The sequence below is a fragment of the Pleurodeles waltl genome, chromosome 11, assembly GCF_031143425.1.
Source record: "Pleurodeles waltl isolate 20211129_DDA chromosome 11, aPleWal1.hap1.20221129, whole genome shotgun sequence".
Taxonomy (NCBI): domain Eukaryota; kingdom Metazoa; phylum Chordata; class Amphibia; order Caudata; family Salamandridae; genus Pleurodeles; species Pleurodeles waltl.
The window spans coordinates 1002168065-1002184602 of NC_090450.1; the positions used below are offsets into that span (position 1 = coordinate 1002168065).

Here is a 16538-nt window from a genome sequence, read left to right on the forward strand (position 1 = left end):
GAAGGTAAGTAACTTGTACATCTGAGAGAGACTTCTAGTTGCAGATTCCTTGCCTTTGAATAGATACCCAAGCAATGCCATCCTCAGTGGTGGGCTGTGAACCAAGATCATACTAGGAAGTCCTGCAGGACCGAACGACCAAAATAGCCATCCAGACGGACCTGACTGTCCAGGCAGTAGTGCTTAGCAAACGTGTGCAGGGACGTCCACGTAGCTTCCTGGCAGATATCCAGGACAGGAACTTCGCATGCTAACGCAGTGGAAGGAGCTCTGGTAAAATGAGCACGCAAGCCCTCAGGGGGTTTCTTCTTGGCCAAGGCGTAGCACATTTTGATGCAAAGAAGCACCCATCAAGAGATGGTACGCTTTTGCACCGTCTTCCCTTTTTTCGCACCCACATTTCCAATGAAGAGTTGATCGTCCACCTGGAAATCCTTAGTACGATTGAGGTAGAACGCCAATGCTCTTTTTGGGTCCAGATGGTGGAGTCTCTCCTCCTAATGGAAAAGATGTGGGGTTGCATAGAAAGTAGGCAGAGTGATGGACTGGCCTACATGAAAGGGTGTAACCACCTTAGGAAGGAAGGAAGCCCTAGTGCACAACACTACTTTGTCAGGGTGCACAGATAAGTATGGAGGTTTTGAGGAAAGGGCCTGAAGCTCACTCACCCTACGAGCAGAGGTGATAGCAACCAGAAAGACAGTTTCACAAAAAAACTTGACTAAACGGTTAAATTCAGCCAAAAAATAGCCAGGGCAGCTCTTCTCCGGATCAGTGCGTGGCGCGGAAAGAAAAGAACTGACGTCACTGCACGAGGGTGGTGTCTATATAATACTCCCGACATCATAACAGCGACCACCATGCCAACGATGCCCGCGGAGTTGACCGGCACGCCCGTGGAGTTGACCAACACCACCTGCTGACGCGCAAGTGTATTGCTTGAAGAAAAATCTCCGGATCCAGTCTGCCACCTTGGGGAAATTCTAAGGTAAGAAATCTGCAACTAGAAGCCTCTATTAGATAATGTCCATTAACTGTTGCAGACTTCTAGAAATAAACATTCACAAACTTTTTTAAAAATAGTCCTCATAAAGTTCAGAGAATTCCTTACTACATCCATGAAAATAGGTTTTTCATCAGTAATGTTACATAACTTACAACAGTTGTAAGGAGTGATGCTATTGTATCTGTACAATTATGATTTTTGATATAATGATTTTCTTCCCTCCATGAGGACTCCTTTCACTATACCCGTATCAATTTTAGAAGTGCTCCCATCCACACCCTGGAAAGAAATGTACCACTGCCCTTGACAAGACTAAGGGTCTGATTTACATCTTGGTGGTAACAGGTCCCGCCGTTGGTTTTCTGACTGAAAACCTGTCCACCACATTGGCGGTCCGCCCACCAGATTTAGATGTTGGCAGTCCCATAGGCGAAAGCCCGTATTAGTCCTGCCGTCTCAGTAAAGAAACGTCACCCGCGTCAACAGCGCCATAGGAATTAGTGGCTGGCGGCAGGACTCCAGCAACCTTTACCGCTGTGCAGATTTGGATGTGCCTCACCGCCAAGCCAACCGTGGTGTTCTGAACTCCACACCCAAGTTGGCAGATTGGGGGGAAATTAAGTCAAAACGTACATTTTTTCCCTGATTCCACTTCCATTTTTAACTGGACTGGACTGGACAAGAACTTCCATCGCTGCTGCCACTCGACCACTGAGAAAGCACACACTCCTTCCTGTCCCACCCCACCCCCCCACTGCCGGACTTGAAAGGAGGCAACCCACCTTGCCTGTGTACGTTGTGCGGGCACCGCATATATGCTTGGGACAACTGCAGTCATACATGTCACAATATACTTTTTTTTTATTACTGTGACATGCATATGTCAGGAACACATTTGGGTCAGACATGGATGGGGACACACTGCTACAAGACACATGTTGCACACATACACACCTGTCATTTTGATGTCAGTATTCATTTCCAAATGAATGCTGGCACCACAATGAGGGTGCAATCATACTTGTCAACTGTGTTCATGTGTGCACATTGCATGGGTGCCTGTACCTGTGATGTTGTGCTTCATGTAGTGTATGTAAGTCAATATATGAATGCGGTTCGATTGGCTGGTTGAGGTAATTGGAGCTGGAGTGGATGATGTCTTTGTGTCAGTATGTGTACCACTTGCATATGGGTCTGATGTTGTGTATGTGTGGTTCGGTGTTGTGTTGATGAGTGCACCATTCCAGTGAGTGTTGTGTCTGGTAGTCATTGTGATTTGTGTAGTTGTGCATATGTGTGATTGTGTAGATGAGTCTGTAGTTGTATTGGTGTTTGTGGTTGTGTTGTGTTTGGGTGCAGAGTCCATGGTGTGTGTATTGTGTCATGGATGTACGGCAATGTGTGCTTTTGGCATGTAGGTGTGGTGTGGTGTTGGAATAGGAAGGGATAATGGTGTGTATATGGTGTGTTGTGCTCTGCAGGTGGACACATATGGCTAAGGTATAGTGTGTGTGTGTGAGAGAAATGTACCTCTATTCCATAGCCACTGCCATTGTCCGATGTCCATCGAGTCCAGTGGCAGCCTCCCTCTGTCAACAATTCACCAGCCGTACCTGCCTGCGAGACTTTTACATCTAAATATGGTCGGCGGGAACCCGCCAGCCTGGCCGCTATGAAGAGCATTCCATTGTGGCAGTCTTCGGATCAGACGCAATACATCTAAAACCAGCAGGTGGAACACGTTCAACTTGATAGTGATTTCGGGTACACTGCCAGAGCGAATTGGCAGTTAACACCACCAAGATCTAAGTCAGGGCTTAAATCTCCAAATGTTATCAAAGTGGAACAGAGTCAGAAAAAAGGTTTTTAATACTCATGTTTTCCATTTCGTGAGTTTGTCCTGCCGTTCCAAGGCATCCCAGCCATGGAATGCATAGGGAACCCAGCTTCTGTTGTAGGATTTCTCTATGCCTGATATTAGACTAGCATGGGGTAACTATGTATGTGTATAGTATTTCTATAGTATGTATTGGACCAAAAGGCAGCGGAGGACTGTACATGGTCAAAGTTAAGATTAAAGTCAATGAGAAATAAGAGAGAAAGCTGAATTGTGAAAGGTTAATGCATTGTGAAGTAGTGTTTTTTAAAGAGGTGGATATTCAACTTTTTCTTAAACTAGAGCATGTTTGGGGCAGACTGGATGGATACAGGGACGTTGTTCCAGGTCCCAGATGCATAGATAGAAAAGGGCTGCTGAATTGTCTTGTTTTTTGCTTGTTTTTTTACACTTCTCAGTCTGCAGTCTGATGGTGCCTGGCTGCGGGTGTGCCTAGAACCACCAGAGGCAGAGATTGTCTGCATGATAAGCAGGAGTGCTGGTCTTAATAGCTTTGTAAATGATGCTGCTGATTTTGAAGATGGTGTGGACCGGTAAGGGGACATAATGGAATTTCTTCAGGATGGGGGTGATGTGAATATATTTCTTCAGGTCCTGGAAGAGAAGTGGTGCCGTGTGTAGGGTGCCCCTACTGGGTACTAGTGTGGAGTCTCAGAGGCCATGGAGCAGGGCATTACCACCATCCACATCCAGGAGTACAAGGGCTTCGACAGCAGTTCTGAAGTCTCTTTCTGGAAGAAACAGTTTGACTTTCTTTAGAAGACAGGACTGGTACAAAGTTGTGAAAGTTGTACAAAGGTGAGAGTTGGGGGTTGAAGCCGCTAACGTTCTTGTTGGTACTGTATCTTGTTAGTGGTTCTTGGCACATTAAAGGAATCCTGTCTTTGTGGGTTTTTTATGTAGGCGCTGGACATCCAAGCCTGATGATGTGCATGGAAGTGTCTGAGGCATTCAGGGCCAGATGTAGCAAAAAACGATTTTGCAACTTGCAAATTGTGAGTCCCAGCGACTCGCAATTTGCAAGTCGCAAAATCAGATGCAGAATGGTGTCTCAGACACCTTCTGCGACTCGCTATGGGGTTGCAAAGACCCACCTCATCAATATTCATGAGGTGGGTCGCATTTTGCGACCCCATAGCGAGTCCCTGCACTCACAGGGATGGTGGCCTGCTGTAGTCAGCAGACCACCATGTCTGTGACTGCTTTTTAAATAAAGCATTTTTTTTTTTTCATTTTGCAGCCCGTTTTCCTTAAAGGAAAACGAGTTGCAAAATGAAAGCAAATACCGAAACCATTTGGTTTCGTTTTTTTCAGGACCACTGCCTGCTCTGAAAAAATATTTTTTTCGACATTCACAAACGGACCCCTTCTCTTTTGCGAATGAGTTACCACCAGTGTGACACTGGTGGTAAGTGCGAGTTGCTTTGCGACCGCATTCGCGGTCACAAAGCAACTCTGAATTGCGGTGCAAATCGCAAATAGGAAGGGAACACCCCTTCCTATTTGCGAGTCGCATTCACAAATTGCGAGTCGGTACCGACTCGCAATTTGTGAATGTGCATCGCGTTCGGCCGTTTGCATGCCGCAAACTGCGATTTTTGCAGTTTGCGACATGCAAACGGCTTACTACATCTGGCCCTCAATGTCTAAAGGAGAGCAGACTTTCAAGAAGAGTAGTGTATCATTGGCATGTTGATTAATCTTGATGTTGTTATCTGTGAGCAGAACACCAAAAGGCCCCATGCAAAGGTAGGAATTGGTAAAAACACAATTGAGAGCAAGTTCACATTTTGTGAACTTCTTGTAAGCCATTTTTACATATAAGTTAAATTTACATATTCTAACAGGCGCATTTGTTCTTCTCCTTCAAATGTCATTCTACACAGAAAAGATGGACATTCACTAAACATGCAGAGAATAATTCTTCATGCGCTTACCTGCATTGAATAACAACAAAAATATGTAATTAGCGCATCTCATGGTCTGTGGATCGAGTTTGGCTTGGGTTTGTTTGATTAGCATGAAAATGATCTTGGTATGGTAAGGAAAACCGTTACAAACTGCAGCAATAGCAAAAACCAGGAATGCTGTAAATTTAATGGGCAAAAAACAAACCTCATACACGTGTGTGTGAGAGAGAGGGTGCCCATGGGTCAGCTGGTGCACTCGTGCCCTTGTAGTTCTGCTTGTAGATGTGCACCATGCCAATGAATATTCAAGGTCAGGCTTACCACTAACGCAGTGCAGCAACAAAAGATGCCCCATTGTGCCAATGTGAAAGACAAAAATGGTGCCAAATCTACCACGATATGACACTGTTTCCTCTCTCTTCCCATGTGCTGGAGCACTAGTGGCTGCCACGTGACAATGCAGACACCATTGCAGCACAGTGCACAGTTGTGTGCGTTCTGTCAAGCATAGGTTTTGTAACTTGGAAGGGACCCTTCCTGTACAAACTGTGAGTTAATACTTTTCCAACTTTGCATGTGTGCTCAAACTTTATGCTTGCCTCAAGAAGGTGCCCATTTTTGAAGCAATTTCCTATCTACCAATGTCATTAAATAGGGGCTTGCATCAAAACCCATGGTTGGTTGCAAAGAAATGGCCAAGCGCCAGCCATGGAGCACCCACTTGATGCAAAGTGGCGCATAACTTTGCGTTAATTTAGACAATTTTAAAACACAAATCATGATTTGCATAGGGAAGTTCTTCCTAATGCAACATTTTGTGCTTAAGTGATGCAAACCCTTTGCAAAGTGTTGATAAATCTCCCCCTCAGTGCATTGCGCTATCATCAATTGCATGAATGAGTATGACAGTGGCCTAGACCTCCTGAGTGTTCAGTGCATGGTCTGAGCATCACGTCTATCACTGTGCAGTGCATTATACAAACACTGAGTCTGAATGTGCCGAGTGAAGCACGGTTATTTAGCCCTCGGTGGTTAGGACATGGGGCTTTGGTTGGACTACTAGTGGCCCAGTGCATGTCACTGTGATGGTTGTATGACAGAACCACGCATACCAGAACAGCAAAAGCCTTAACAACGCGGTCAGACCCACAACAGCATCCTTTCCACACATGCCTTTACCATGCATGCCTTTGCAATTAATTTTGTTGTAAAAGCATACTTAGTAAACGTATATGTGGAAACGGCATGCGTGGTTCTGTCTTACAACCCCCCACCTGCCCTGAGGCCCAAAACTACCCTCACCCCTAAACTACCCCGACCCCCAACCACCCTAAGCCCAAAATAAAACTACCCTGACACCCACACCCCTGCCCCTAAAAACTAAACTACCCAGACACCCCCCCGCCCTGAGCCCTAAAACCTTCCCCCACCCCTAATAAGTAAACTACCCCAACCCCCACCCACCCTAAGCCTTAAAAAAGAAAAATGACCTCAACCCCACACCCCTAAAAAATAAACTACCCTGTAAACAAAAAAACTAAATCCAACCCCACTTACCTCACTGTGTCCTCTTCCGATCTTTCCTCCTCTCCTCCAGACCTTCCTTAAACCTTCCCCGGACCCTAAAAAATGAACTACCCCGCCCCCACCCTATGCCCTAAAAGGAAACTTCCCCAAGTCTCCCCACCCTTAGAAAAAAAAAAGCCCGATAAGCCCTTAAACCACCCTAAAAATTACCCCCCAGCCCTGCCCCAGCCCCTTTTACCTCAGCGAGTCCTCTCCCGAGCTCCCTGCCTTTTTCTCTGCCTACGTATATGAGTAGTTTCGCACATGCGTGGTTAAGGCAGAGAAAAAGGCATGCGTTGTTCCAGCAAGCGTTGTTCCGCTTGTGTAGGAAACATCCGCATTGTTTTCAACACGTTGTTTAGGACGTTTCTCCACTGTGATGGGTGCCCAGAATGCAGGAATATCACCAAGCCCCTCGGTGTGCAGTGCCTGGTGCCTTCACTCACACATTCTCCATGCAGTGATACACTATCACTGAGGCATTGTTTGCTCCAATATCATCTAAGCTGTAGTGAACCAGAAACAATAGTTTTACTCAGCCCTTGTCTGCAAAGCAATGTGGTTTCTTCTGCTCCTTTGATGGGCTTCATGGCACCAGGACCTGGCCACTAGTGAATAGTGCATGGCACATTGCTCAAACCCTCAGGGCATCAGGGCACAGTACCTCTTGACACTCAGGACGTGGACTCACCTGCAAGGAGTTAAAAATGGCGAACATGTACTGGAAGACGATGGTCCGCTCATTGACAGCCAGCACCCCAAAGACCCAGGAACTGCCCAGAATTGGAAGCAGAACCGCCACAGCCTTCGCAGTCAACCTGGGGGAGGCCAAAGCAGAGAGGGTGTGAGGAATACAAATAGGGAGAAACCAGATGTAAGCATTACAGAGACGAGAATAAAAGGATAGTACGAGATGACGTGTCCTAAAAGGAAAAACTGAACACAAAGGTAAAAATAAGATTTAAAAAGCTTTGAACAGGCACAAGATTGACACCAAATATTCGGAACAAACAGAAGATATCTTTCAAGCTAAAATGTTAACTTTAGAAAGAAGGTGGGCTTGAGAAACAAAATATGATCTGTATGGGCATGCTTTGGGTATTAAAACTAATGTGAGTTTTAAGAAGAAAGTGTAAGGATAAACACAATTTAAAAAAAAATTAGCACAGTTTTTGTATTTTATCGAGATCATATTATAATATGCATTGTCTTCAAAAAGATACGGGCTCCAATAATCCTTCAAATGCAATTCTCTAGCAATGGGTCTGGAGCACGAAAACATACACCTGAGTGACAGCACATTCCTAGGCAGAAGTGAGCAGAAGTAGAGCAGACGTGGGCAGAAATAGGCAGATGTGGGCAAAAGTAGGCAGACATGCACAGACGTGGGCAGAAGTAGGCGGATGTGGGCAGAAGTAGGCACAGGTGAGCAGAAGTAGGCAGACATGGGCAGAAGTATGCAGACATGGGCAGGCGTAGGCAGAAGTAGGCAGACATATGCAGAAGTGGGCAGACGTGGGAAGAGGTAGGCAGACATGGGCAGACGTGGGCAGAAGTAGGAAGAAGTAGGCAGACAAGGGCAGGCGTAGGCAGAAGTAGGCAGACATATGCAGAAGTAGGCAGACATATGCAGAAGTGGGCACACGTGGGCAGAAGTAGGCAGAAGTGGGCAGAAGTAGGTAGACAAGGGCAGAGGTGGGCAGAAGTAGGCAATGTGAGCCTAGAAGCTTTTGCTCATGATGAAGCCAACGAACAACAAGAGAGGACTCGATCTTACAGACTGAGAGGACATGTTTGTCAACTCAGAAGCTCCAAGAGTTGACCATACCCCACCAGCTCAAACTTAACCTGTGCAATTTACTGATTTCTGGAGTTGTATTAGTGGACTCTCTGCGAGCCACACTTGGCCAGGATTACCATTCTCCCTTCATTATGCCTTTTTGCTCCTTTCTGTTCTCCCCAGGGTCATTCAGCAGGGCCGCGTCAGCACTGCCAGTCCAAGAGAGGTGTAGGCTGACTTGGTTTACACGCTGGGGAGATCCAAGCCTGGATCCATCATGAAAACATTCCTTGAAGTTTGGATCTTCTGTCCCAACAGGAAAGGTGCGTTCCCCATCCAGACTTAGAAATGCTCAAACCTCCTGCTGGAAGTTTGAGAGGCTATGCTTTGATGACCTTTCTTCACTGAGAGAGGTAACAGAAATGACACTATCGGTCATGTCCTTAACAAGGCTTTGGTTAGCAGCTGACAATATGTATATGATCCCTATATCCCACAACCGTAACTGTTTCCTGTTTTCAACCAATAGTCAGGAACAGAAAGTCCGTGACTTGTTTTCGGTGCAGATGAGCTGCTATTACGTTGGCGAGTACTCTAAGAGCAGACATGACCATGAATGGTGGTCCTGCAAATTGAAAAGCTCTATATATGACCACAAAGCAGACAACTTTCATCGGTGAACAGATATGTGATAATATCCATCTTCAAAGGTGTAAAGACCAGAAACAATATTTAGATGGCCACATGTGAACAATTTACACCAGATCAACTACTCAGTGTTTCTGCTTCTTGTTGTTATGAAATCTACAATAGGCCTTACACCACCTGCTTTGTTGGGTCCAAGAAGAAACTAAGGGGCCTATTTATGAGGCCATTTGCATCATGCTTGCACCACGCAACACAGTACATGACGATGCAACTGAAAAATGAGATTTATGAAGCCATGCAAGTCCACTTTGCATGGCCCTGAGTGCCTCTATAAATCTGGAGTAAAGCAACACAGCTCAAATTACGTTGTCCTTACTCTGCCTTGGGAATTGATTCCATGGTTGTTCAGAACTGGCAGACGCCTAAAAGATACACTGTCTCAAGGGAGGCCTAACGAGGAGAAATATCTTTATTTACTTTCTGCAGCGCACACAGATAGAGGAAAAAAACTCCCAAGGATTGTTTTTGTGCAGGAAGGTGTCCCATCCTGCACAAAAACAATCCTGCATGCAACGCAGGCACTCTTGCACCGTGGTCCAAGGGTGCCTGCTTTGGGGCTTTGCAGCGAAAAGGGAGCCAGCACAGAGGAAAAGGCAGGAACGCACCGTATTCTTTTAATCACAGCATGTTCCTGCCCTTTTCCAAGGTAACTTGCTGTGCTGCGCAACAATGCTCATAAATCGGCCCCTTAAGATCCAACTTCCAAAGCTACCTGGTTCATCAAGATACTTGTGATGGAGGAGGGGAGGGGCAGGTGGAGACTTCACTCAAAATGGTGGATAGAACCCCAATCACATATTCAGAAGGATGAACTGGTCCGCAGTTCTCTCCCCCCTCTCAGGAGGTACGCCGACAACAGGTGTGTCTTAGGACTGTGATGATCCTCGAGGATAAACCCACTAAGGAGCTTTGTGAATGTTGTTGCTAAGGTTGAAGATGTGCTTTGATGCTGCCAGCTTCTGCCTGCACCATTTCATCTAGATGGAAAAAGCGCATGACAGAGGTTGGGGATGCACTCAGGACACTTTACCTTCAAGTGTGTTTACGTGCCCATCCTAATCAAAAAGTATTTCTGCAACAAATTTGGGGTGTTTAGTGCCAAATATTGTTGTACCTTACTTTTGGTTACCAGTTTAGCAAAGGAACATCTGGATGTGATAGGAGTAGGATCTGATGCGTCCACAATTTGATGCAGTTCATCTTAAAGTGAGTACAATGAAAGATACCACATCTAAAAAGAAGTGTCTACACATTAATAAAATGTGAAAGAGCAACAGGGTTATGAAAAATAAGATGGACATACTAAACATGTTTGAAACAAAACAAGAGGGGCAGAGACACCAGCAAACATGATTTCATTTTATTATATTTCTAACACCATAAGTGTTTTATTCTTGGATCAGAGCCTCTTGAGTTCCCCCATGTGAGGATTTCAGAGTTCTGACGTTAGATGAAAGATGTCTTACTCCACCAGGTGATGTTCTCAAAGAGACTCAGGCTGAAGATATTCTGAGATGCTCAGGGAAGTTATTCAAGTTCTCACAACTAATGAAAGTTGTTGGATTCTCCAAGCTCAGGCTCTCAGGGTTGAGAGTGAAGAAGTCTGAGATGAGGAGGTAATATGAGTGTTAGGCTGAACCCTCGGTTTTGACATGAAATGCACCCCAGCAAAGTCAACCAATCAGGTCGAAAAAGTAAATTGGTTTCCAGGAGACGTTTTTGCCTGGCCTTTGGTGATGCGGCTCAAGCAGCAAGGTGCTCCTTAGAGAACACGCATGTGACATGTGTGGTCCACATTTAGACCAACAATGATACACTTAGGAAATAAAATAATAGGAACCTACAAAGTTAGCCCCCGCTTTACTGGCAGGACCCAGACACCTTAGACTTATGGGTCACCGGCAGACTGCATATTTATAGATATTTTGATTTAAACTAACTAACTTAAACCTTCAGGGTTCTGACCTTGAATCTTGCCTGGGGTAATCCTCATCCGACCTGGTTTATCTCTGTTTCCGGGTCATCGTCCTTTAGGACTCACAGAAGAACCCGGATCCAAAAACTGAGCACTTTACAGTTTTGAGAGAAGAAAATAGCGCCAACACACTACTGGCTAAAACTGAGATGTGTTATAGAGACTGAGGGGCATGTTTATGAAATTATCACACAGTGCAGGAAGTCACCTTGCTGCGCGACATAAAAAAACAAGAATGCGCAGTACTTAATGCATGACGCCTTCCTGTCATTTCACAGCTCTGGCGCACAATGTACTGCCTAGCGCCAACAAAGGCACCCTGCACAAAAACAATCCACAGAGGAGTTTTCCTCTTTAGAAGTAAACATATTTCTACTCACTATGCCTCACCTGGGGCGGCGTAGCGTTTTGACAGATTTACAACTGATGGTAAACCTGGGAATGCACCAAAATCAAGGGGTGGAAGTGTGGGAACATCAACGCTCCACATATGGAACAGGCCCCGGGGGCAGAGTAACGCAACGCAGTGATTTGCGCTGCGCCGCGTTGCGTTACTCTGGAATTATCAAGACATCCAAGATGGCTTTGCGTGGCTTGAAAAATCAAACTGAAGAGTTGCGTCACTCTTGCGCCCCGTTGCATGCTGCAAGTGTGACGTAACTCCTACATAAATATGCCCCATATCAGCTGATATTAGTGTCTGCAAATCTGTGTTCGAATCCCGGCTTCAGCATTTGTCTGGAAATCATGTGTTTCTTGGCAAATCACTTAACCGTCCTGTGCCTGAAAATTGTAAATATATACATGCCTGCTGCCCACGACCATTTCGCTTCACGTTCAGTTCATGGGATAATCAGTGCTTTAAATGGAAATATAGAAGTACAGGTACTCACTCTTTAGAGTGCCTGTTTGCTCCAGAGAAGTACTAGTACACCTCCATTAAATATATTACAGCAGAGCTGAGAAGTGCAGGTACTCTCCATTTTCAAATTGAAGAAGTTCAGATACTCAGTATTGGCCAGTACCTGCCCATTAAAAGCACTGGGTAGAAAATGTCAACAGTGAAAGAAGCAGTAACTTCACTTAAAGTTTTATACTTGGATTCATCAGAGCTCTGCCTCCTGAGAAAGAACCAGTAACTTCACTTAAAGTTCTACACTTGGATTGATCAGAGCTCTGCCTCCTGAGAAAGAACCAGTAACTTCACTTAAAGTTTTACACTTGTATTCATCAGAACTCTGCATCCTGAGAAGGAACCAGTAACTTCACTTAAAGTTTTACACTTGGATTAATCAGAGCTCTGCATCCTGAGAAGGAACCAGTAACTTCACTTAAAGTTTTACACTTTGTATCATCAGAGCTCTGCCTCCCGAAAACGAACCAGTAACTTCACTTGAAGTTTTACACTTGGGTTCATCAGAGCTCTGCCTCCCGAGAAAGAACCAGTAACTTCACTTAAAGTTTTACACTTGGATTCATCAGACCTCTGCCTCCTGAACCTTGTAAGACACGGTTTTGGGAACAATAGGCGGGTTTCGTGGGCGAAGCAGTCATATTCTAAAGGTGAGCTCCCACGCTGTTCTCTACTCGGAGTACAGCGCCCACCTGTCCTTGAACACTCATACCAGGAGCTTCTAAATGGCAAGGGGGGGGGGGGGGGAGGGAGAAAGAACGTTTAGACAAAGCCCCCACCCCTGCACTGATGATATTACCTAAAATGGTAATATCACACCAGTTAATGAGGTGAAACAAGTCCACTGAGTTTGCCACAGAAAGGTTTGTTTTTGTTTTTCGTACACCAGCCCTCCCTGGCAGCCTCTCTCTGCCTGAGGGTTTCACCAGTAATGAAGGAGACAGACAGTCAAGGCTGGGGGAGTGGGTTTTCGAGGGGCGCCCTATTTGTTACTTCAATACCCCCAGGTAGAAGGAATGTTAATGACTAAACCTGCTGCAGGGGACCCCTTTTACTTTATAGGCCCCTGCCCACTTGAGAGGCCACTCCCTCTCCATGGTGCCCCCTGGTGGCTTAGAGGTCCCTGCACTCTGCTGCTGGGTACCCAGAGGACCACCAGTAGTTACCCACCCGGACAGCATGAACAGCCCTTATTGGCCCTGCCATGATGCACCTTAGGCTGTGAGAAAAAGCTGCACAGAGGTGTATGTAAGGGGCCACCCTATATTTACAAAATAACTGTGCTTAAAAAGGTGCAGCGCCTAAAATATTCTTCTCCACGGCGCTCCACCCCACATACCTTTAAGAAAATGTGCTACTGTTGAAACTCTAATGATGAGAGGTAACAGCTGTCGACAAACAGTCCTGTACCAGCAGAGAATGAGCCTGAAACATTTACAGCCTGTCCCTGACAATGTGAAGTCCTGGCCCTGTCGTTTTGACCCTGCAGAGTGTCCCTGTCCTGGGTGTATCATGTAAAGCGATGATGGCAGTGTACCCCAGATCTTTTTCTTTGTGTTACAGAGAGGAGCCCCTATTGGCTCCTCTCATGTTAAAGTGCTGCTGTTATGTGAACTCAGAACATTTAGTAGCACCCCATGTACATGTCAAGTGCATGTAGGGCAGTGATTGTGCAGCACATGTATAGTTGTAGGATTCTGTATGTTGCATGAGTCTCAGTACTGTGGAAAAGGGATCATTCAGTATGCCCTTGGTTCTATGACATGGGTGAATGTTTGACATTGATCAGCATTCCATCCATCATCTGTTCTTTTTGCATTTGTCATCCTAAGTGGGACGGCTATGCCCAGACATGGGTCCCATGCTTGCCAAGCCACCAGATTCAAGCTAGCCTGGCTGATGAGGGGTGATACCCTGAAACCGGTCCCAGGATGCTTGTTTCCGGTCCAGGGAGGACCTGGCCTGGCAGTTCGGGCTGGACTGTTCCCATGGGAAACAGGGTCAAGACTGATTTGAATATGGCTGGGTCCAAATTGGAATGATATGGCAAGCAAGAAAATGATGGACTTAAGCCCAGATTTCTGACTGTGGGTAAATGTTCGCCGTTTTTTTTACATTCTGTCCTTCATCTGTTCTTTTTCCACCTGGTTTTAGTATGGCACATGATGGAAGATGGACAGAGGTTCCCCAAATCGTGGAAGTGTATTTCATGCATTCACGTGGCTAGAGGGTGGTGAACAACACTAAATAGAGGAGATTGGAGACAAGACTACCTATAGAAATCCAGTGAGAACTATTCACAAAGGTAAATTTAGTAAATACCAAGTCTGGCACAAATCATTGTGCGTCAACCTCTTGCAGAAAGGGCCTGCAGCCTTGTGTGTTGGCCACTCATGGGGTAACATATCCATTAAAGTATGTGAGGTCTCCAAGCGTGGTACAACGTGAGCTGCGTCACACCGGGCCTGCAGCCTTGTGTGTTGGCCACTCATGGGGTAACATATCCATTAAAGTATGTGAGGTCTCCAAGCGTGGTACAACGTGAGCTGCGTCACACCATCATAGGGTACAGTCACCATCACGGTACATGGGCTCTCACAAGTTTGTCACAGCTCCTTGAGTGTGGCCCCTGATAAGGTCTAACCACCCTTCGTCAAGCTTGTCTTTGAAACACTGATACAAATGATACAACTGAAAGATGGAATATGCAGACAGGGCTTGGTAGCTCCTTTGCATCGATCGCTTGTTTTTATTTAGGTCTGGCTAGAGGCAGTTTTAGTTGTCGGCTCAGACCTCATGCAAATTCAAAACACAGAACAAACTTATTAGGTGAAGAAACAAGGTGTGGGTGGATCCATTTTAGCCACTGGCCTCCTTGTGTGAGCCCCATTCACGCACTGGCTCAAAGAGCCATGTGTCACGCTTGAGTTCTTCCATTAACAAAAGTGACCGACAAAAAGTGCTCCATTAAAACATTATATTTTTTAATTTTACCACTTATAAATGATCTACCCTGTCTACTTGCAGTGCTTGGAAGTGATTTGGAAGACCTTATGCATAAGCCGCAGGACCAAGGCAGGGCAGCCCCTCCAGAATGAGTGTTTAATACTTGTTATAAAGAAAGGCACACCTACTCCCAGTTTTATCACAGAAGAGAACTGAAGCACCGAAAGTGCACAGATTTGCTCAGGATCACACTATTTGATCAAGAAGGGAGCCAGGATTTAAAAAAAATCTCAGATCTCTTAGTTCTGTGGAGAAGTCCCACCTCTGACACTTTGCACTCCTTGCTTCACCAGGGGGATCTCGGATGCGATGGCATCTACATGACATTTCTGCATTAGAGGGAGTAGTGGGCACTGGATCCCTCTGTAGGGTAGCTGTAGGGTAAGGTGGCACTTCGAGTCCGGACAGCTGTGCAGCTGGGTAACAGGGTCTAAGCAGGTTACAAATGGAACACACGTACAAACGCCTGTGCAAGCATGTACAGCCAGGCATGTGTGCACAGGTAGCTCTGTGGTAGATGAGACCCAAACTATCCAAGAAGAAATGCCCCATATATTCGTGGGCGAAGTGTAAAATCTGAAGTGGTTACATTTTGGGCAAAGTGTGCCTAACCGTTTGATTGGCATGTTGTAAGAATGTTTATTAATGTTGCTGACATGTGGCACATACCATAGGCTAGTAGGGCTGGGGTAGCCAGAGGTCACGTGACCTGCCCTGTCTCAGCCCTATCCATAACCGAGGCATAGTACCCCGCCCTCAGCATTTCATGTGCATTGACTTGTAAGGAACGCAGCATATTTAAGGTCCCCTAGCGCCAACATAGTATCATTTTCTTGATGTTAAGGCGGCGCTAAAGTTCCTTGTTCCACATACTATATTTACAAAGTGGTGCAATGCATGCTTTGTGCCACTTTGTAAACCCTTGCACCACATTATGCCTGCGCCAGACGTAATGTATGCAAGGGGGAGTTCCACCGCTAGGAGGCCCGCAAAAACGGTGCAGTGAAATTTAACAGATTTCACTGCGCCATTTTTGGCGTCATTTTTAACGCCTGCCCAGAACAGGCATTGAAATGACGCTTCCATAGAAATCAATGAGCCTCTTGCACTTTGCTACACTAGCGTCAACATTTTTGTCTCTAGTGTAGCAAAGCACCACAATAATGTAAACAATTTGATGCTATTGTGCTAACGACCGCCATGGTGCACCGTATTATAAATACGGTGCAACCATGATGTGGGGGCAGAAAGAGTGGTGCACCAGCTCTGAATCGCTACCTTTTCTTAAATATGGGAACGTTTCTCGCCTGCTGTCTGCACTTGGCTGTCTCTTAAATTGCTGAGCAGATCTGAAGCTCAAAATGGCTTCCACCTGCCTCCTGCCTGGTGAAATGACTCTTGGTTGGGATATGTGCCCACCTGCCCACCTGCCACAGGCAGGTCTCAGTAATATGAGCAGGCGCAACACAGGCTGGAATCACCAGGAGCACAGAGCGTGCCCACTGCACACCCTTCTGCAAGAGGTTGGCACCGAGGGTGCCAGGCTTGAGAGCACCTACCTAGGAAGTGCCAGGGCTGCTTCAAATAACTGACCTAAGCAGGTGCTACGGCTGCTTTCAGTGCCTGGAAAACCCAACAAATCAACACACAGTCCAGCATTTTATAAGTAGTCACAATGTCTTATTTTGTTTTCAACTACTAAATCCAGATATTTAATCATAAAATCACTGGTTTAAGTCTACCGCCGTGCAAAGGACATTTATCAGACACCATCAGC

At 45.9% G+C, this 16538-nt stretch overlaps 1 protein-coding gene across 2 annotated transcripts in view; it reads right to left on the minus strand.

Moving 5' to 3' along the window:
• ADGRD1 (adhesion G protein-coupled receptor D1) overlaps positions 1-16538 on the minus strand; it is a 634610-nt gene that overhangs the window by 17564 nt on the left and 600508 nt on the right. For both annotated transcript variants that reach the window (XM_069215354.1, XM_069215353.1), the window contains one exon: positions 7071-7197. In XM_069215354.1, the coding sequence (XP_069071455.1) occupies positions 7071-7197 (127 nt within the window). The remainder of the gene's footprint in view (positions 1-7070; positions 7198-16538) is intronic.